The 23,439-nt window shown below is 42.5% G+C and overlaps 1 protein-coding gene across 5 annotated transcripts in view; it reads right to left on the bottom strand.

The window, feature by feature from the left end:
- yeats2 (YEATS domain containing 2) overlaps positions 1 to 23,439 on the bottom strand; it is a 104,123-nt gene that overhangs the window by 28,306 nt on the left and 52,378 nt on the right. For all 5 annotated transcript variants that reach the window (XM_048542120.2, XM_048542123.2, XM_048542122.2 and 2 more), the window contains one exon: positions 22,053 to 22,308. In XM_048542120.2, the coding sequence (XP_048398077.2) occupies positions 22,053 to 22,308 (256 nt within the window). The remainder of the gene's footprint in view (positions 1 to 22,052; positions 22,309 to 23,439) is intronic.

Genomic DNA, 23,439 nt, shown 5'->3' with positions numbered 1-23,439 from the left:
TTCTTACTGCTGGACCTGGGACTTGTAAAGTAGAAACTAACGACCGGGTTTCCTACGCTGCTACAGTGACTACACTTCCATGTACTTCACTGGATGTGAAGTGACTTTGTACAATATAATACAAATGATTTTCTTTCTAAACTGGGCACAGATCAAAGATTGAAACTGGGAGCATTTTCCTGATCAACAAAGTCACAATGGGTGCAAGATGACCAGGATATAGCAGGCCTGCTGAAGAAGGCGATAGAAGAGAAATGGAATGCAGCTGTTATAGCCCTCATCACTTACAGTGGGTACATATGCGCAAATGCTATTCATCTGCTATATGAGGCACCAGTATAAGGCATCAGCTCTAATTGTAAGTTAATTTCAAATCAATTTGTTTAAGAACTGCCTTGATCCAACACAGTTACCCTTTGAAGTCATCAATTAGAAGAGTCTGAAACCTAACCTGCTCTTACGTAGTTTCAAGACTTTGTGAACATCGCTACTGACATGTGCGTAAATAATTAGGAACAAAAACAAAGCTGTTGGAAAAGCTCAGCAGGTCGGCAGCATCTGTGGAGGAGAAAACAGAGTTAACATTTCGGGCCCGGTGACCGTTCCTCAGAACCATTACATAAATAGTTGTTTGAAAAGAAAAGCAACGTTGTTTATTTAAATCTCTGGTTTAAATAAAACATCTACTGCTGAAATAATCTCCCAATATGCTGTGAAGTGAACTGCTATCTGAACATTGTTTAAACCCAACAAGTTTGCAAACCCCATGTTTAACACTCATCCAAGTTGTTGTAACCTCAGATCTTGTTTGTGCACTAGAGCAAACTTGTTGTAGAGTCTATTGGCAAGGCTGCAACATAAGAAGGGTGACAATCCAAGGCAGTGAAGGCACTCAGATCAAAGCCTCCTTGTACAAGAACAACAGTAATACTTTCTGCTGGAATCTCCGGCCAGATCCACAGACTGACACACATCCGTAACCAGACTGAATTGCCAATGGAAGCCAAAGTAAATTGTGGTAAGAATGGGGTCACATTCTTTTGGAACTGGGTTGACCCAACTTTTGTGCCATTCACTGCCAGATCAGCGTTCTTGCAGATGCTTCAGTCATGGTTTGGAGAGGGCACAGCATGTGCCAAACCTAGAAGCAGCGTATATTCAACATTAAACTGAAACTGGGCATGATGGAGTGACAAATTTCTACATAAAGAGGGTGGTGGGAAAGAAAATATTGCCTTCAACTGATGACCAGTTTTGTGTGCAACTGCATCAAGTTGCATGTACACCCTCAGCAGGCAAACAGCAAGTGTCACTTTGTGCCGAAGTCAATCCTCAGTGTTGTGAAGGACAGGTAACACAGACACACAGCACCCCATTTAGTTAGGCTATGTCATACCATCTGTTCCTCAGGAAGACATTTGAGATGAAATACCCCACTGACCACAAGTCTGCCCGTATTAACTTCAAGATCCTGCAGGAAAAGGAAATGTCGGATCCTGTCAGATGGTCTACTGAGCAGAAAGTCATCAATATCTGAATGCCAAAACCTTTAAACAACCACCAAGAGATAGCTTGGCTGGTGGCAGACACAACCCATCCTCCTTTCCATCAGGTAATTTTGGCACCTCTGGAATTTCACCCCACCCAGCGCTTCCTTTGAGGTGGCGGTGGTGGGCAAGAGAATATTATCCACATCTTTCTGGGATATGCCTTTGCAAAGCAACACCAGATAAAGCTGCAATTGGTTTTGTTGAGGTACGTCCCAAACAGTTTTGTAATGAAATGCAGGACTCTGTACTCAAAGGAAGAATGGAGAGAGGTCACCTTCAAAGGCCATAATACATCAAGTGACTGCCAACTGTGAAAATCCCCCTCAAGGTATCCATTTGACATGTGATGAACATTGTAGATATTGACTGTAACTGTAAACATTGTGCATAACAGTCCGTACTGAGAAACCTGACTTTTTTACACACATCATGTCATGTCCATTTTACAAGATGCTTTAACAAGTTTTGAAATCAATAACTTTTTGGCAGAAAATTATGGAAGCTGCCACAAAAGGCTCTAACTTTATTCAATGCACCATGGACAAGTACTGTTTACTCATGTTTGGTTATGTATTCAATGGACCATAAGAGGGACAAATTAGTGAATAAGTGAAGCTGCTTCTGCTGCAAGATTATCAGAAGACGGAAGACACATTGAGTTGCGACACTGAGATTAATACTCATACAAACAATTAACAGCAATCATGTCTTGGCCAATACAGTGACTACATGTTTTAAATGTTAGGGTAACTGTACTGTGATCCCTTGGATTTACCAGAATTTCTGTACATTGGACCCAAGGAATAGTTCCCAGCCAAGATTAAAATAGAAACATAGAAACGAAGGACAAGTGGGAGTGGGCAATTTGAGCCTGCTCTGCCATACAATATGATTATGACTGATCCTCTATCTCAGTGCCATATACCCACTTTCTCCCAAGTCCCCTGATGCCTTTAAAAATTATCTATCTCTCTCTTGATTACACTCAATGACTTAGTCTCCACAGCCTCTGTAGTACAGAATTCTACAGGTTCACCACTAGCGAAGAAACTTTCTTCATCCTGTCCAAACGGACTATGCCACATTCTGAGACTCTCCTCCCTGATTCTAGACTCTCCAACCAAGAAAAATGTTCTCCCTGCATCTAGTCTGTCCTGTGCGGTTATGAATCTTCCTTTTCATCAGAACCCCTCTCACCCACATAAACTCTCGTGAATACAGGCGCAAGTGAACCAATCACTCTTCAGAAGCAGTTTTGCCATCCTCTATATTAGCTACGTGAACCTTTGCTAAACTCCCTATATCACAAGTCTGATGTAGGAAACCAAAAAATTATAAGTTACACTCTAGATCTGGTCTCACCAAGGTCCCGTATAAGTGCAGAAAGACATTCCAACTGCGGTTCAATTTCAATTAGCCTGCCATTCTACTTACATTGACTGGTTTACAAGGGCACCAAGATCCCTTTGTACATTCATACTTCTCAATATATCACTATTTAAATTGTGGTCTTCTGTTTCTCAGATCCAAGTATATAATCTCACATTTAGCTATGTTGTAATGCATCTACAATGTGTTTGCTCACTCACTCAATTTATCTAAATCACCTTGAACCCTTCTTTCATTCTCCTCAACTCTCAATTCCACCCAATTTTGTGTCAACAACGTCCAAAGCTTGCAAATGTTACATTTCTTTCCTTCATCCAGGTCATTTATATATAATGTGAATAGGTGAGCCCGAAACACTGATCCCTGCAGTACCCCAGTAGTCACTGCCTATCACTCGGAAAACAACTCACTTATTCCCACTATCTATTTCCTTTCTATCAACCAATTTTCGATCCATGTCAATATATTATCTCCTACTCACGCGCTTTAATTTTGTTCACTATTCTCCTATGAGATCTTATCAAAATCCTCCTGAATATCCAAATACACTATATGAACTTATCTATTCTATCAATTACATTCTCAACAATCTCCAAGAGATTTTTTGAGCACGATTTGTTTTTCCTGAACCCATGCTGGCTTTGTCAAATGCTATTAATTCTTTTCAAATGTTCTGTTGTCATTCCTTTCACAATAGGGTCTAACATTTTTCTCCACTGCTGATGTTAGCCAAATTGGTCTGTCAATCTGTTTTTTCCCTCTCCCTTTTTTTAAAAATAGTGGAGTTACAGTTGTCACTCTCCAAGAGGAACTGTTCCAGAGTCTATAGAGTTTTCAAAGATGACTGCTAGGACGTCTAATATTTCCAGGGCCATTCCACTTGTATTCTAGGATGATATGCCAGCATTAGCCATATTCATTTCCATATTACCAATGCTTACTAATACAGCTTGTCTACACTCCCGTTAGAATTTTGATTTCCTAACATTTCTGCGCGGTTATTTGTGCTTTCTTTTGAGAAGGCAGAACCAAAGTATGTGTTCAATTCTTCCATCATTTCTTCATTCATCATTATAATGTCCTTGGCTTCTGACTATAAGGGACCTAGATTTATATTTAATACTTTTTTCCCCTTCATATATTTATAGAAATGTTTACAGTCAGTTTCTATATTCCCTGCAATTTTATTCTCATACTCAATTTTGACCCTTGATCAAATTTTGTCCTTTTTTGCTGAAACTGACATTAAATTCCTTTTAATGCAGAATAATTACAGTGTTAACCCAAGTCTAGAATTATCAACAAACATATCCCAAACTGTACATAATTATGTTGTATTTTTCGAAAACACTCAGCACGAGTGAATATTCCAGCACCACAGGGAAAGCATGAAAAATAACAGTTCATTCATGGCAGATGAATTGAAAGTATTTTACATCAGTTTCCATGACGGAAGACAAAAGTAATATTACAAGAATAGCTGAAAATCAGGAAATTGATGGGAAGAGAGAACTCAAAACATTACAGTCACCAGAGAAGTGGTACTAAGTAAACTGGTGTAACTGTGGTGCTCACTATCCCAGTGTCCCAATGGGCTTAATTGTGGTTCACAAGTAAGTTTGCACATTGGTTTTAATTTGAGGAATGTTCTATTAGATTATAAGTCAGTAGATGTAACTCACTTATTCACAAATTATTGCAGATAAAAAGAGGAGACTATAGGACAGACATAGTTAGAACTGCAGATGCTGGAGAATCTGAGATAACAAGGTGTAGAGCTGGATGAACACAGCAGGCCAAGCAGCATCAGAGGATCATTTCTGAAGAAGAGTCTAGGCCCGAAACGTCAGCATTCCTGCTCCTCTGATGCTGCTTGGCCTGCTGGGTTCATCCAGCTCTACACCTTGTTATCTCAGACTATAGGACAGTTAGCTTAACATCTGTCATAGAGAAAATGTTGGAGGCTACTATTAAAGATGTTACAGCAGGGCACTTGGATAGATTCAAGCTAATCAGGAAAGTCAACGTAATTTTGCGAACAGGAAATCACATATAACAAGTTTATTGGAGATCTTTGAATAAACAACATGTGCTGTGGATACAGAGGAACCAGTGGATGAATTATACTTAGATTTCCAGAAGACACTGTAAGTTACTGGCACAAAGATTAGTTAGCTGAAAAGAAATGGTCAACTTCCTGGTTAACATGATCTAATAAATGGTCTGCCATAGGGATCAGTGCTGAGGCCTCAACTTTCATATAACTAGCTTGGTAGAAGGGTCTATGACTGATAAACTTGCTGATGACCTGAAGGTAGTTAGAAAAGTATGTTGTAAGGGGGACACGAGGAGTCACCAAAAGATCTAGATAGGTTTAGTGTGTGGGAAAACATCTTGTAGATGGAGTATAATGTGTGAAAATGTGAAATTGTCCATTTTGGCAGAAAGAATAAAAAAGAAGCATATTATCTAAATAGTGAGAGATTGCAGAGTCCTGCGACGTGGGATCTGGGTATCCTAGCACATTCATTTCAAAATGTTAGCATGCAGGTGAAACAATAATTGAGAAAGATAATAGATTGTAATCCTTTACTGCAAGGGAAATTGAATAAAAAGTAAAGAGGTTATGCTCCTATGATATAGGTCATTACTGTGAGGTGCATCTAGAGTGCTTGGTGCAGTATTGGTTACACTTTTTAAGGATGTATTGGAAGCAGTTCAGACAAGGTTTATCAAGAGTATTACCCGGAATGTGCAGGCTGTCTGATGAAGAAAGATGGACAAGCTAAATGGTGAAGTATTAGAAGAGTAAAAGACTCAATCGAAACAAACACGATCTCGCTGGGTCTTCATAGGGTTAATGTAGAAAGGGTCGTGCATCCTTTGGGAGAACCTAGAACTGGGGATTACTGTTTAAAGATATGGGATTACCAATTCAAGGCAGAAAAGGAGATTTTCTCAACTTGAGGGCTGAGAGTTTTTAGAAATCTTTTCCTCAAAAGATAGTAAAGTCTCTGAATATTTTTAAAACCAATTTAGAGAGATTCCTGCCTGGGAAAGAGCTGAAAGGTTATTGGGGTTAAGTGGGAATATGGAACGATCAGATCAGCATTGATTACAACTGAATAGTGGAGCAGGAATGAGGATCATGCACGTTACACCTGTTCCTAATTCATGTGTGTTTATATTCTAAAATATGACACACGTGTTGGGCTTTGGGTGGGAGGGTGTTTGCCTTCCCACGCAGAGACACCAAACTGCTGTTTGACATTTTCAGCTAGATGCAGTTATCTTGCCATCTAGTGGATGCCACATGTTCCAGATCAGATGAAAATGGACTGCTTGTTGAACAGAATGATACCTGGCTTGCATCCCGGAGGCTTTTCCACCAGCTCAAATAAATCAAAACTCCTAACTATACGACTGAGAGGATTGAAATAACTGAGATGATAACCATGATAGGAGCTGCAAATCTGAGAACTACTCTGCAGATAAAGCCAAGTGTGTGTGTGCATGTATGTGTATATAGAGAGAGAGAGAGAGAGAGAGAGAGACAAGACAGAGAGAGAGACAGAGAGTTGATGGCCTTTCATTAGAATGGAGCATGGAATGTCATCGACCTGAAAAGTTAACTGTTCTCTCTCTACAGGTGCTGTATGTTACCAGGATTATTTTGTTTGTATTCCAACTCTGCTACATCCACAGTCTTTTGCTTTAGCATTAATATTATTCCGCTGTACAGATGTAGCAGCTGCTGTAATATTAGGGCATACAGCATGTCCACATATAACCAGTGGCAGAGATTTATGTTTTACAATGCAGAGAAGGGTACAGAGGGATTAATTTCAAAATGCAGAGTGCACATAGGTTTTGAAAATCAATAAACAGTGAGGAGGATAATGTACTTCAGAGAACACAGACAGGTTGGTGAAATTCTTGGATTAAATTTAATGCCGAGAAGTGCAAAGTTTTGTATTTTAGACAGAAAGGTGAACGTAGGCAATACAAAGTATGCTGTTCAATTTTAAAGGCAGATGCAAGAAGAGAGACTGGTGATTCAAGGATGCAAATCTTTGAAATTGAAAGAGAAGAGCAAGCTGAGAAGGCTGTTAAAACAAAAAACAATTATACAGACATTACAAAATGAAAAGTAGTCAATGTTTAAATTTTACAAATTGGTGGTAAGACATGAGCTGGTTGGTTGTATCTAATTTTGGGAGCTGTACTTCAGGAAAGATGCGAAGCCTCAGAGAGGGAATGTGATGCAGATTTACAAGAATGGAACAAAGGGTTCCAGCTATCTGAAGAGACTACATGTAAGGGCAGTCCATATTTGAAAGACACAAAATGGCCAACAAGGGTTAAATAGAATAAAACAGCCTGCTCCAGCATCTGAGTGCAATGTAATGGTAGCTTTGAACACTACTCTAAGGTGAACAGGAGGCCCTACAAGCTTCCACCCAAGAAGACAGTTTGATAAGAGGATGCCTAAGGATAGACGAGCGATTAAGTCCAGCCTCATTAATGAAAGAATGTTGTCCCATTGAATGAACAGCACCAGCCAGTTAGAACAAGGGGTGTAAATCTCAGCCCATGAACTAGCCAGCCTAACTCACTAAGCAGCTGTGAAAACAACAGCTCAAATTATTTTGTAGCAATTAGTTGTTTCTTTGAAGTTATTCACAATATTAAGGGATAGGTTCTAGTTAAAGATTCTTCAGACCATCTTAGAGATTAGGCTTCAACGCACATATAGATACACGTATAACCAAAGTACATTAGAAGCATTAGGGGAAAATCATTTAAACTTAGATGTGAAAGTTAATTAGTCTCAGAAAATCTTTTTCTTACCTCTAAAAGATGCCTGGTAAACCCTGAATGAAATGGATTGTTCTCAACTTATTAGTTACAAAGTGTTAACAGTAGAAATAGTTGTATAACTTTACACCTTATTACTAACTTTCTAATTAATTAATATTATTAATCTTATAGCAGTTAGTTATAACCAACTGTCTTTTACATTTTTATGTACATAATTGGGACAGTGGAAAATAGAAGAGGAAGAACTGAATTTGATAGAGATAGTACATGGAATACAATGAACAGTAAAATTCAAGTAGTCCTTAGAGATAAGCAGTCTGGGACGGACCAGGAACATAGCCAATAACTTTGGAAGGCAAATTAATCGGATGCATAGAAAGATAGCAAGGCCTGGGGATTACAATGCCTGTTAAACACCATGAGATAACGGGAATCTGGGACTATCCATAAGAATACCCATCATTGATTAGGTAGTTCATAGGATTGGGTGTATGAAATAAAGGGGAAGGACGCAGTGACTATGCTGCATGTAATTTTTGTAACACAAAATGTATAAAAATGCTGTATTTCACTGTAAAAAACAGTGTGTCATTGATCACCCTTCTGATCTGAGCCACAGATTAAGAGGATGATTGGGTTCTCACGTCAAGGCTGGATTCGGGGAAGATCTTTGGCACTCTCCCTACATTAACCAGTGGCTGCTTAAAAAGAAGTCTGCCACTTGCCTGAATCCTGCCTACCTCCTGAGCCTTTGTGCCCAGTCGGTGGTACGCTCCCACACCACAGAAGCTCGATTTGTTCGCCATGGTGCAGAGATGGTTAAGGGGACAACTATTAGAGATGTTCAAAATGATTGGGAATTTTGAAACTAATTTCGGAATTCTCTCACGGCAAATGACTCATTAACCTGCAAAAACTCCACAAGGATTTGTCAACATGGTAAATTACAATCTGGAGGCCACTGCCTGAAAGAGTGGTAGAAACAATTCTAATGGAGATTTTCAAAGTGGAATTTGATAAACGTCCAAGCCAGACATTTTACAGAGCTATTGGCAAAGGACAAAGCAGTGGGAACAAGTAAATCACTCTTTCAGAGTAGCAGAGAAACAATGGGCTGAATAGTTCTTCTTGGTGTGGGCTGAATAGTTCTTCTTGGTGTGGTCCAAATCCACCCTCTTCTGTACCTATGCATTTAATCTCCTCTCTACTACACCAATATGGGTAGTGCAGGAATCCCCAGAGGTCTTGCCCACTACACTGGTTTTACATTCAAGATAGTGGAGAGGATGATGGTTCCATAGAAAGGCACAGCAAGAGCCAGGCCTGACGCACCATGGTTGGCCCAGCTCTACAGGAAGAAAAACAATAGTGATTGGGGATTCTTCAATTTGGGGAACAGGCAAGGAGTTCTGCAGCTAATGGTGTGACGCCTCCCTGCTGCTGAGGTCGTGGATCTCACAAAACAGCTGCAGGATATTCTTTGGTATAGATGGGTGAGCATCCAGAGGCCACGGTCCATGTTGATACAAATGACATAGGTAGGAAGGCAGAATTGGTCTTGTAATCAGAATATAGAAAGCTGGGTAGAACATCAGCAAGGAGGACCTCAGAAGTAGTCATTTCTGGAGTAACCCTACTGCCACATGCGAATGAGGAAAGAAATAGGAAGGAATGACAAATGAATGTGCATTGGTAAAATGGTGTAGGAGGGAGGGTTTTAGATTCATGGGATACTCAACTCACTCTGGGGTAAGATGGCTCCTGTACAAGTTAGATTGGCTGCATAGGAACACAGCTGGGAGGAGCTCCTTGCAGGTGTTTTAGTCTTGTTGAGGACAAGCAAGTTGAACTAACTGTGAGACAGCCAGGTGAGAATATCAGAGAGTAATACCAGGCGCAAGAAATGCTAGAAGATAGACAGACAGCACTAGAATAGAGAATAAGTTAATAGGCAGAATCACAGTAATGAATAAGGTATAGTTAATAAAATGTCAACAATGTATAGTTAATAAGATTTGGACATTTCAGGTGCAGATTACGGGGCGGGACGGGGCGGGGCGGGGCGGGGTCATAACCCAGTGACAATAAGAGACCTGGCTCAAATAAGAGAGAGGCTGGATGTTAAAAAAATCCTGTTACAAGACGTTCCAAAGAAAAGCAGGGAAGGAAGAAATGGATGGGAATTGGAGGTATTGATTAAGGAGAGCCATACAGTACAGGTAAAAGCGACATCCCAGAAGTTTCAAGGACAGAATCAAATTGGCTTAGAACCAAGTCTAATTACACTAAAGTGTAATTAGACTGCTCAGTCTAATCAACAGGCCATTGGCTAGTAGAAAGGTATAGGGGAACAAATCTTGAAGCAAAGTACAGAGAGGTGCAAACATCATTGAACATTAGTGGGGGCTTTAATTACCAGAAGACAGTCTGTATGAGGTTAGCATTAAGGGTGGAGAGGGGCAAATCAGCATTATTACATTATGTTCAGGAAAATTTCTTACAGCAGTCAACGTCCAGTCTGGCAAGAAAATGACACACTGCTAGACCTGGCTCTCGGAGGTGGGGCAAGATATGCACTGTGACGAAGAAAGTGTAAAACTTCAAAAAGACATTAAAAAGTTTGGGGAGTGGGTGGACATGTGACAGATGAAGTTCAATGTGGCGAAGTGCAAGCCGATTAAATCTGGAATGAAGAACATGAAAGTACCGCATAAACTGTACTATTCCAAAGGATCTGGAGGAAAACAGAAACCAGGCTGTATACGTGCAAAAGTCATTAAAGATGGTAGAATGGATACAGCATGCAATATTCTAGACTTCATTAAAAGGGACACAGAATATTAGAGCAAGGGGGTTTTGGGTGCCACACTTTAGGAAGGATATGAATGCATTGGAGTGTATTATAAAATAGATTTATAAGTTTCCAGGTATGAGAAACTTCAGCTATGAAGGTAGTTTGGAGAAGGGGCCGCTTTCCTTGGACAGGAGAACGTTAAGATGAGATTTGATACAAGCTTTTAAAATCAAGATGAGCCTGGACAAAGTAGATGGTGAGATACTGTTCCCACTCAATAAAGGATCAAGAAGCAGCAAACATCGGTTTGAAGTGTGCAAAAGAAGTAAATGAGAGGTGAGGGAGAAAAAACTTAGCGGCCTTCTTGAACCGCTGCAGTCCACTTTCTGTGGAGAGGGAATTTCAGGATTTTTACCCAGTAACATTATCATCATCATTCGTGATCCCTCACAGATGAGGATGGCTTTCTTCTACCCTCAGGATGAGTCCGTAGGTGGCTGTGCAGACCAATGCAGGTACCACAGACTCTGCCACACTTGGGAAAACAGGTGGTCATGGGGAGGGCGGACATTGGTGTAGCAGCACTCTACTTTTGCTGATTTCACCTGGCTTCCGCTTTTTCCCCGATGGCAAGTCTCAAGGTTCTCAATGCCTTCCATGGTGCTGCACCTCCACTTTGTACAGTCTTGGGCCAGTGATTCCCAGGTGTTGGAGGAAATGACGCACTTTGCCAGTGAGGCCTTGAGGGGATTACTGAAGCACTTCCTCTGTCCACCTGGGGCTCAACTGCTGATTTAAAGTTGCGAGTCGAGAACTTGCTTGGGGGGTATTGTGTTGGTCATGTGTACAACTTTCCCAGCCCATTGTAGCCAATCGAGAGTGGTCAGTGCCTTGATGCTGGGGATAGTGGCCTGGTTGAGGGCACTGGTGTTAGGGCATCTTTCTTCACAGCAGATTATGTAGCTGTTCCTTCCCAGTGAAGGAACAGTGATATGTTCCCAAGTCAGGATAGTAAGTAACTTGGAGGGGAACTTGCACAAGGTGGTGTTCCCATGTATCTGCTGCCGGTGTCATCCTAGAAGCAAGTGGTCGTGGGCTTGGAAAGGACTGTCTAAGGATCTTTTGTGAATTTCTGTAGTGTATTTTCTAGATAGTACACACTGCTCCTACTGAGATTCAGTGGTGGAGAGAATCAATAACATATAGGGCTGACTGCTCCCTTCTGTATCAGAAAAATTGTTATTCTATGGACAGTTTCCCTATTCACTCTACCTAATCACTCCATTATGACCAGTACTCATTCTGTTGTACGTTTTGTGGCACCTACAAGATCAGCTGAGGTGGTTTAGCCCTGTTTCTATATTGCGAGACAGAAATGAAGATTTGGAGGCACAGGAATTGACAGGCCATTGGAGTGAAACTGGGGCTGTTTTAATAACAAGGTAGCGCAGGCTCAAAGTTTTGATCAAGAGAGTGGGCAGCATGTTGTGTGATCTTCCTGATCTCATACTTCACATAACGTGATGGCCATTTATTCAGTGATTATCAAGCACTTCCCGCTACTGCTCAAGAAGTTACTAACAATTTGTAGAGGCCTGGTGAACAGGCCCATGTGGCTCACTGTGGAGTTAAACTGGCAGTCAGGGCAAGAAAACCAAGCAATGAGCTCAGGAGTGTGATCTAAGTATAAGTATTTAACTGTTGAACAAGTGTAACAGCAATAATACCAGCTTGGATGACTTTTGCTTTTTGACAAGGAAGAAAATAAGAATATTGCCCTTGTTAATGCCCAAGTAACTGTAATAATGCATCCTCTTAATTGTACAGAAACACGAATACTGCTCTAAAATATGTGTGTGTAGAAGTAATACTAGTTTCTTACTGCACAATAGGTAACAGTAATAACACTAGTCCCTTCATCACATAAAACTTAATACCAGCGCTGCATACATGAAAAACAGCAGTAATATTTCCTCCTTACCTTCCAATGATGAACAAATAACAAGCCTAACTTACAACATACAAATCCTTAACAGACGTTCCTTAATAGCGTGCATTTTGATGCATTTCAATCACCAGGGGGTGCTATTAGCTAATGAAAATCAGGCTCCGACATGTCCCGACGTTTTCTGCTTGTTGACAATGAGCTGAACAATCCAATAGAGCTGATCCTGAAGAAACAGAATCCGGGTCTTGTGACTGGCACCATTCCAACAACACCAGTTTAACCACAGCCAAGTTGAAATGTGTTTACTGCCAATGACTCTGCAGGAACTGAACGTTTCATGACCTTTCAATTATCTCGAAAAAATAAACAGAGAACATGTGCAGAAATGTAAACCTTCTATTGGACGGAATAATGGAGTATCTGGCAGACCCACAGACCAGTTATCAGGGTCCTGTTTAACACAGTCAAGGACAACTCAATGGTTACCTGGAAATCACTGCCATTTCCACCACATTAACTAAACAAGTGACTATGGATGGCTGGTTGGACTTACACACTGATAGATGGGCTTTTTAGGCTGTAGATACAAGAATTGTTTCATCTGTTCCCTTCACAAAAAATTGTGATTTTTCACCAGATCACAGATAATCAACATCTAACTCAATGAAAGGTTAAAGCCCATTCAGCCAATAAAATCTCCTCTCTGCAAACACCAGCTCATACGACCTTCTCACCTATTGAGAAGGGTGAAACGGGGTTGTGAACCTGTGAAATTCTTCACTGCAGCAGGCTATTGAAGCTTGGTTATAAGGGGAGTCAAAGCTTATGGGGTAACGCATGTAAGTAGAGTTGAGGATTATCAGATGAGCCATGGTCTCAGTGAATAGCACAGCACATTCAAAGAGCCAAGTGTCACAAGTCTGTTGCTACACATTACAGATGATCCTCAGATAATAAAATGTGAGGCTGGATGAACACAGCAGGCCAAGCAGCATCTCAGGAGCACAAAAGCTGACGTTTCGGGCCTGGACCCTTCATCAGAGAGGGGGATGGGGGGAGGGAACTGGAATAAATAGGGAGAGAGGGGGAGGCGGACCGAAGATGGAGAGTAAAGAAGATAGGTGGAGAGGGTGTAGGTGGGGAGGTAGGGAGGGGATAGGTCAGTCCAGGGAAGACGGACAGGTCAAGGAGGTGGGATGAGGTTAGTAGGTAGCTGGGGGTGCGGCTTGGGGTGGGAGGAAGGGATGGGTGAGAGGAAGAACCGGTTAGGGAGGCAGAGACAGGTTGGACTGGTTTTGGGATGCAGTGGGTGGGGGGGAAGAGCTGGGCTGGTTGTGTGGTGCAGTGGGGGGAGGGGATGAACTGGGCTGGTTTAGGGATGCAGTGGGGGAAGGGGAGATTTTGAAACTGGTGAAGTCCACATTGATACCATATGGCTGCAGGGTTCCCAGGCGGAATATGAGTTGCTGTTCCTGCAACCTTCGGGTGGCATCATTGTGGCAGTGCAGGAGGCTCATATTCCGCCTGGGAACCCTGCAGCCATATGGTATCAATGTGGACTTCACCAGTTTCAAAATCTCCCCTTCCCCCACTGCATCCCTAAACCAGCCCAGTTCATCCCCTCCCCCCACTGCACCACACAACCAGCCCAGCTCTTCCCCCCCACCCACTGCATCCCAAAACCAGTCCAACCTGTCTCTGCCTCCCTAACCGGTTCTTCCTTTCACCCATCCCTTCCTCCCACCCCAAGCCGCACCCCCAGCTACCTACTAACCTCATCCCACCTCCTTGACCTGTCCGTCTTCCCTGGACTGACCTATCCCCTCCCTACCTCCCCACCTACACCCTCTCCACCTATCTTCTTTACTCTCCATCTTCGGTCCGCCTCCCCCTCTCTCCCTATTTATTCCAGTTCCCTCCCCCCATCCCCCTCTCTGATGAAGGGTCCAGGCCCGAAACGTCAGCTTTTGTGCTCCTGAGATGCTGCTTGGCCTGCTGTGTTCATCCAGCCTCACATTTTATTATCTTGGAATCTCCAGCATCTGCAGTTCCCATTATCACAGATGATCCTCAATCCCTTTTCCCATCAATGACTGACAGTTCCAGCTAAACAGTGCAGTTCAACGCCCTTCATTGTTGATACATTCCACAATAAATTCAATGATGAACATAAAAATTAAGCACTGTCCGTACAGGGAGCTCACTGGTCACTGTCCATACAGGGAGCTCACTGGTCACTGTCCATACAGGGAGCTCACTGGTCACTGTTGGTACAGAAATGGCAGCTATAACCATCAGTACTGTTCACAACATTAGTTTCTGAACAAAAGTAAAATGGCTGTTGTTAAAAGGGACAAAGATTTATATAACAGAAAAAACTAATTTGAAAATGCAACCAAGGTCAGTACATAAATTCCTGGACCTAAGGTGACTCTGCAAATGTGTGAGGTCTTGATTTTCTTTGGCAGCATTTCCAGTTGCCTGCTGAGGTAAGCGGCCTTGTGGTTTTGAGCTTCCAACTGTCACCCTCAGGGTAGAAACATTATCAAGGTACAAAACAAAAATATATTTCTGTGACATCATTCCGTTCTGGAGAGGTAGATGTCTCTGGGCAACACAGGTTCTCTGCGGTCATCGCTGATGACATGCTAAATGTTGCAGTTGTGAGTAAACAATTCTTTTCAGCAAACTCCAGGATCCCTACCACGAACTTGATGTTCCAGGGAATAATAAAAAGACAGCAGATAGCCCCAGGTACAAATGCAATTGGCACCATTGAGAGGCAAGGGTTAAACAGAGCAACAGCACAAGAAGTCCTGTTCATGGATGGTGAATGAATGTGCTGGTGAGAAAGCTGTGTGATTGGCAGAGACTTCAGTGGCACTGGCTATTTACAGTCTCTCCACAGTGCTCAACCTGGGGGCAGTGGTGCCGAGGACTGTAGTTTTACTGACTCATGAAACAATTCAACAGTCCTTCAATTATATCAACTCAGAGTTCAACAGCGAGGCCTAATTTCAGAATTTAACTGCTGCTGCAGCAGGACTGTTGCCTCCAAAGATATACACCATCAAGAGATTTCAAAGCAGCTCCTTTGTAAACTGTGCTGTAGGAGTTTCCAGAAAATTCAATAAATTCCTATTTGGGGCTACAAAGGAGCTATGTCACTCAGGTTCACTTGAAATAATGGCCAAGTTTATTTGGTACCAAAGGATCTTCAGTACTGACTGCAGCATTAGTGGCATGACCTGTCTTTTGACAGCACAAAGCCATCGAGCAGCAAAGGAACTTCTTGCTGCATCCCTCCTCTCTCAAGCCCTCTCAGTCTCTTCTTCTGTCAATTTCCCATGTCTATGCAACGCCTTGTTATCTTCTCTAATTCTCCCACTGTACTCTCAATTACACTATGCCTCATCCTTTTCCTCATGCCATTTCTCTGTGCTTTTGGCATTTATTTCCCCTATTCCTCACTGACAGTTCTTACTTTCCAGTGATTCCCAAACTCTCTGAACCATTTTGCTATAGCTGCAGTCTATCTCTTTTCATACCTACTTTAATAATAAGAATTTTAAAGAAACAGAATGAATACAAAATAAAAAGCAAATTCTGTAGCTCACTTTGAGAAGTTAATCGATATACTTAACTCTTGCTATGCTACAAGTCCAAACCTCCTGAGACAAAAGCATAGTACAGCAAATGCTGGAAATCTGAAATGCAAACAGAAATGTTGGAAACACTGAGAAAGTCAGGCAGTATTTATTCAGAGAGAAAAGGAGTTCATGTTTCAAGCCTGTGACCTTTCATCAGAACTACTGATCTCTCGGGTAGATGGAGCTTTACTCCATATCAAACTTTGTGCTGCAAGTACTTGCATCACATTTCATTGTTAAATATGGACTCATTCACCACATGAAACACACTTGTGATTTTCTGTCCATTATCATTCCTGAAATAGAAAGCCATGGGATCTGTCGCAGAATGTTCCCTTTTTCTTCAATAAGTAGTTGCAAACTGAGCCTGAACCTGGCCTCACCTGTCCATGTGAGCAAACACACATGCTTTGAGCCATGTTAATGAAAGCTGAATTCTCCACAGTGTCCCACAACTGTGAGTCATAACCTACACAGATGTCTTTCTGATTCCATATCTCAGAGTGCTTCGTTATTGCTGATGACAAACCTCACTATCACTCCCAATTTCTCTAAATATTCAGACTGGTTCTTCAAAATCCAACACTGGGTGGGTGGAAATGTCATCCAATCAAATATTTGGAGGATTGGTAGATAAACGGGAGGCTGGAAGAACATAACAAGCCAGACAGCATCTGGAGGAAAGGAGCAGTCAGCGTTTCGGGTATTACCCTTCCCCAGGACAGGATGTGGAGGTAGGGGGAACTGTAGAAAAATCGGAGGAGGGGTTGGCAGAGTGGTGGTGACAGGTGGACATTGGTGGTAGGTACGACATGGTTGGTCGATGGGATGGTCAGAAGGTTGAATGGAAGGGAGGAGGTGGGGCTGGAAAGGGAACAGGAGGATGGTGAGCAGGTTATCTGAAATTGGAGATACTCAACATTGAGTCCTCTGGGTTGTAGTGTGCCCAGGTGGAAGATAAGGTGCTGTTCTTCAAATTTGGGTTCCGAGTTCTGGAGGCGGCAAGGGGGCACGTCAGAGGGGAGTGGGAAGGGGAGTTTAAATGGGTGGTGACTACGGGGCCAGGCGAAGACGTGCGGTGAAACAGTCACCTAGGATACATTTGGTCTCACTAACGTAAAGAAGGCCACATTGGGAGCAGCGGAAGCAATAGACTAGGGTTGAAGGAAATGCAGGTGAATCTCTGTCTCACTTGGAAGGACTGCAAAGGCCTTTGGGTCTAGCTTCAGACTCTGTTCCTTAACCAGGGATTCCATCCCTTTCGCTGGCAATTGTCTAAGACGGAATCAGACTGTACATAAACTCAGTGCTGTGTCTGACACTGAGATGAGCTTCCAACCAAATCCAAGTACCATTGCGGGGCAATTCCCTAACTTTAGAATCCTTGTGCTTGTTTTCAAATTCTGCAAGGGCCTCACCTCTCCTGGTCACTCTTATCTCTGACAAAAACAAAATCTCTGCTCTGTTCCAATTCAAGCCTCTTGCATATCGCCAAATTTAAACAGTCCAACATAGCAGAGGTGCCTTCAACTGTAAACTAGTTCTGGAAATCCTTTCACAAGTCTACCTGCTGCTCCTCCTTTAAGGTGCTAACTAGCTCTTGAACTAAGTTTTTGGTAATCTACCCCAATAAAGCAGAGAAAAAAAGATCCTTTCAGAAATCAGATTTTATTTATTCATTAAGGGCACAACCAGTTTTAAAAAGTATTATTCAAGGAATTGTAGAGGGCTCATTAATCACCAGTAATACCCAGTTTCAAATTATAAGCAGACTGCTGCCATAGATGCGAAATATGATTACACTGTCTTTAAATGGACATTCATTTTGGATTTGTTTTTAAACGAAAAGCAATAATCTATACTATTAACAGACACACTGGTGTCATCAACACTTCGAAGATGTCACAACAACAGACATCTGTCCAGAGGCAAACACACTCATCTCTCTGTATATCTTCTGATGTTGAAGGCATGAAACATAACAGGGACAACAAGACAAAGAGCAAGTGTCTTCATAGCTCAGCAGTGTGTCACCATACTTTTTATTCAATGCTAGTCATGCTCGTGAATGTATCATCTGCTTACATGTGATGCAGAGTTACACCGTCTAAAACTAGGGATTCCTCTGGTCAATAAGGTCAATAATGAAGTCAGAAACAGTAGTGATGCCAAGCTTCTCATTTGAAAAGGAATTCCACGCCCATTTGCAACAGGTAAGCCCGACTATGTTAACACCATTAATCAACTGCTCATTCAGGTGAAACACCTCAGCTCCATCAACGTCTCTATTCCATGCAAAATTCCCTTTGGCTGTGGAGCATGACTGCTTCTGATATTTTCCATGTCCAAGGACGATTGCATTCTGATGTCTGACTTGTTCACTAAGTTCTAAGAGGAGCATAAAGGCCATATCCTTTTTAGTTTTCTGTCACTGACTTACAGTAGGAAGGCGGCGGACCAGGGTTTCTGAGCCCAGGGCTCATCTGTTCCGTCCACTTTTCTGTTTCTTTCCTTTGTTTTCCCCTCTCGTCCCTGGTGTTCTTTTTCTCCTTTGTTTTAGTTTACCTATCTCTTGGTGAAAAGCTTGATGGCAGTGACAACAACAAGTGAGGCAGGCAGCACGGGCGTGAGGTGGCAGCTTCTGCAACGTCATGGCTGCTGTGGAGGAGGAGAGCCTGGGTTCCCGGTAGCATCTGCTTTCACCAGTGAGACTTGGAGGCGACAGCGGAGGCAGGTTTGAGTCCAGTACGAGGCCCGGCAGCGTCAATGGCGGCAGCATCGGTGAGGTGGGCCTGAGCAGGACTCCTGGCGTGGGCAGACTCCAGTTTGGGCCTGTTTGATACCCGGCAGCCTCAGCAGCATCCGAACTGGCGAGGGCACCAGTGGAGGCATGATGGCGCTGAAAAGTGGCAACTTTTGTTTCAGTGGCAGTGGTGCAGTGAAGGGACTCGTGCCTGGCCACCAGGCCCATGACACAACTCTTAACAACAAGGACTGCGAAGTTGGGCGCTTTCTTTGTTTCTTCATTTTTCTGCCTTTACATTCTATGTTTTGGTTTATTTTTATGTGTTTTAAGATGCCCCAGAGAGTGGTGATGCTATACAACACCAGTCGCTGTATTTTTGTAACAAGATACATGGAAGATTAATAAATCAAATAAATCATTTTGATGGTAGACTGATATGAGAAAAAAACTCTCAAAAACAGGATTGCTGCACTTTTAGGAAAGCAAGTAACTTGGCAGTCATTGTCAGTACTGTTTACGTAGCTGCTGGTTTAAGCAGTACACAGATAGTCTGCAGGCTAGCTGGAGCCAAGCACTGTGTAGAAATGGGAGATTCAGCCAGCCACAAGTAGCTCATTGCTCTGTGGACTAGAAACCTGTTGTCAATGACAAAGACCTGCCACACAACAATTGTGTGTTTTGCTCTCAGGTAGCTGTACACCCTAGGGGTGTGAACAAGATACAGAGAAGTCATCAGATTAGTGTAGGAAGAAGACACTTTAAGCCCGAAGAAACAGAGTTTATTTTCCTTCAGCAGTTGCTATAAGCAGTAATTAAGTAATATGTCAAAGGTCTTTATGGGTGTCAACCAGTCCCCCAAACAAGTACAAGCATCCAGAGAAGGAAGAATAAGAAGCAGCGCTCTGATCAATGTTGCCACGCTTTCCCTCCGTCCATAACACCCAAGTGTTTTTTTCCCCCCCACAGTCTGTGTTTGCATAACAGAGAATCTTACGGGGAGTTAAGAGTTATCATACAATCATAGAATCTCTAGTGTGGAAGCAGGCTGTTCGAGTCCGCAACAAGTTTCAAAGCAGCGTCCTACCCAACCCACACCACGTCCCCATAACTCTGCATTTTCCAAGGCTAACTCACTTCGCCTACATATCCCTGAACACTATGGGTAATTTAGCATGGCCAATCCATCTAACCTGCACATCTTTGAACTATGGGAGGAAACAGGCGTACCATAATTTAATTGTTTAATTAGAAACCTATGCAGACAAGGGGAGAATGTGCAAACTCCATACAATTGCCCGAGAGTGGAATCGAACCCGGGTCCCGGGTGCTGTTAGACTGTAGTGCTAACTCCTGAGCCACCATTCAACACAGTTATAGGCTAACCATCCATAATTATTTACCCGTAGCTAGAGTATATTTATTTGTAGTAAACAGTCATGCTTATCCAGTACAGAACCATGATCCTGGCTTACTGTCAACATGGGTCTAAAAGACAGGTTAAAATGGGAATTCTGTGTACTTTTCAAAATAACAACTTTCATAACAGCTCCAGGAATAGCAAGGCTTGATTTCCAACACATTATTCCAGTAAGGTGCATGCCTCAGACAATATCAGTCTGAACATGCCATAACAGGGTCTGCTGAGCTCTTGGTGTCCATCACTACAGGTGAAGGTCTGAAAGCCAAATTTACTGGACTGGGTCTGCAGCAGGTACTGAAAGATGTAATGACATGGGAAAACATATCTGACTTTGCTCTTACTGACCTAGCTGTTACAGATACATGTGTCTATGACAGCAGTGATATGAATGATCACAGAACAGTCATTATAGAGACAAAGTCCCATTTTCACATTAAGGACTTCCTCTAACACACTGTGAGGCAACAAAAGGTTGAGCAGCCATGCTGAATGGGATTGACTAACAACAGATTTAGCAACTCCAAACTGGGCATCCATGAGGCACTGTGGGCCATAAGCAGGAACAAAATTATTTAAACCATAATTTGTAACCTCAAAGTCATGGCAGGGTGAGGAATATGCCAACCCATCATGAGAGGCAATCAATCTCAATTCATTGCAGGAGAATGTACCAAGAGTAGCACCTGACTTACCTAAAATGAAATGTCCTATTGTTGAAGCTACAACACGTGACTATGTGAATGTTAAACAGTGGATGCTGCATGCAATAGACAGGGCTAAGTGATGCCACAATCTACAGATCAGATCTAAGCTCAGCATTCCTGTCACATCTAGTTGTGAATGGTAGTGAACAATTAAACAATTACCTAGTGGAGGGTTTTCGTTAGTTCTAGTATTTTAATTTTCATAGAATCATACTTCAGATGATGGGGGCCCATTTGGTTATCTAATTTGTCCCAATCTCACCCCATAGCCTTGCAACCGATTGCCCTGTCAGGCCCAACGTTCCTTCAGTCGGTGCTGGATGGACTGACTATCAATTATGTTATTCAATTAAGGTCCGGCTATGAGGAAGAACTCCTTTTTTTGTAGTCTTTTCTTCTGGTCAGGAAAGATGTAGCCAATAACTTTAATGGTGACAAGTATTTTTATACAGCCCACATGCACCAAGCACAGAGATTCAGAAGACGCAAGGCACAGCTAAGCTTCTTCAGACTGAGCCCAGCCTTCACTTTGGAAGCATTTTTGTCTGGCTGAAGTTCCAACTGTACTGTATAGACTAAATTACAATACATGATGATGAACAGTGCATTCAGGTGGAGGAAAGGTATAAAACAGGTGATACTGAATCAGCTACCAATTATACATCTTTCTTGAATTTTGATTTCATTGGATGTGAATTAACATTGGAAGTGATGCAAAATGATTGGCTGAATCGATTTGGCATATTTTACTACATCCCCCCAAGTTGAAATGGTTTTGCACTTTGTGTGGAGAGGAAGAGTTGCTTTACAGTTTCACCACGAACAGAGGCATTCCACATCAGCAGAAGTACAGACAACATCAAACTGCACACAATTCTGTTTCTCAGCTTCACCAACAACAAGCACTCATGTCAGAAGCGGCCATTGCTCCGGAGGTCACAGTGACATTGTCAGAGAGAGCACAGCTGATTAAAATACATTGCCACGAGACTCACCACTTACGAAGCAAAGGTTAAATAGTTCCTCCTACCTGAGCCTTGCGAGCCTGATTTTTGCACAGTGGACGAACTCTGAGACTTGGTGACCGCCTGCACAGGCGCTGCAACAACGGCTCCACTTGCTCCGCTCACAACAGCCTTCGCCACCCCCTGCGCCACAATCTGCTTCTGACTGACAGCCCGGGCAACAGTGGTGCCTGGTTTGGCAACAATTATCTGCCCACCACTGAGTGCCACCGCCTGCTTCACCACTGGCTGCAAAGTTGAACCCACCGGAATCCCAACGACCTGTGGGCGAACAAATGGTGTTTTTAACCACATTGTGTCTTCCAGATAAACAAGGATAATAAACACAATGGGGAACTCAGGAGCAACTTCCTTACCAAGAGCTGTTGATGCTGGGACTACAACTCGAGATTTTAAGACCGAGACCTGTAGATTTTTGTAAGTAAGGGTATCGAGAGGTACGGAACAAAGGTAGGTAAACAAAGTTGAAGGGCAAATCAGAAACAAAAACAGAAATTACTGGAAAAGCTCAACAAGTCTGGCTGCATCTGTGGTCAGAAATTAGAGTTACCGTTGCAGGTCCACTGACCCTTCCTCTGAACTGATGGTAACTAGGGAAAAGTTGTTTTTTCACACAGAAGATATGGTGAGGGAAGGAGGTATGGAGTAAATGATAAGTGGAGAATGAGCCCAAAGGGACAGAAAAGGTGGACAGACAAAAGAATGGATAACGGTCAGCCTAAGAAAATGAGTAGCTGTTAATAAGGACTATGAGTGGCTAACAATGCAAATCAGCAGATTGTAAGGGAATAACATAGCAGGTTGGATGGGCTGAATGGCCTACTCCTGTTATTAAAACAACTGAACCAATGGTAGTTTCTTCTGGCTAGTTTAAGAGTTAAATAGAAATGGGAATACTAGAGATCATACACATAGGTACAACAACAGATATTAAACTAGAGCTGGGGAATACTTCTAATCTGAGATTAACTGTATCTCAAAAAGGGAGCTGGATGAGTTCCTGAGAGTGGAATTTGCTCAAGTTGCTGTGGTTGAACTGGGCAAACTTTGATTACTGTTTTAATGCAGTCTTTTTTTATTCATTCACAATATGATGGCAGTGCTGGCTAAACCAGCACTTATTGCCCATTCCTAATTACCTACAGAGCAGTTAAGATTTAACTATATTGCAGTGGGTCTGGACTCACATGTAGGTCAAGCAAGGATGGCAGTTTCCATCTCTCAAGGACTTTAGTGAACTAGACGGGTTTTGCCAACAATCGACAATGGATTCACAGTCATCATTAGACTCCACCATCTGCCGGGCAAGATGTGAACCCATATCCTCGGAACATTATCTCGATTTGGAATAGCAGTCCAGCAATAACACCACTAAGCCATTACATCCCCTTA

This window comes from Stegostoma tigrinum, chromosome 14 (assembly GCF_030684315.1).
Source record: "Stegostoma tigrinum isolate sSteTig4 chromosome 14, sSteTig4.hap1, whole genome shotgun sequence".
NCBI classification, from domain to species: Eukaryota; Metazoa; Chordata; class Chondrichthyes; order Orectolobiformes; family Stegostomatidae; genus Stegostoma; species Stegostoma tigrinum.
The sequence above is the reverse complement of the archived record's forward strand: the minus strand, read 5'-3'. Positions and strand labels throughout refer to the sequence as shown.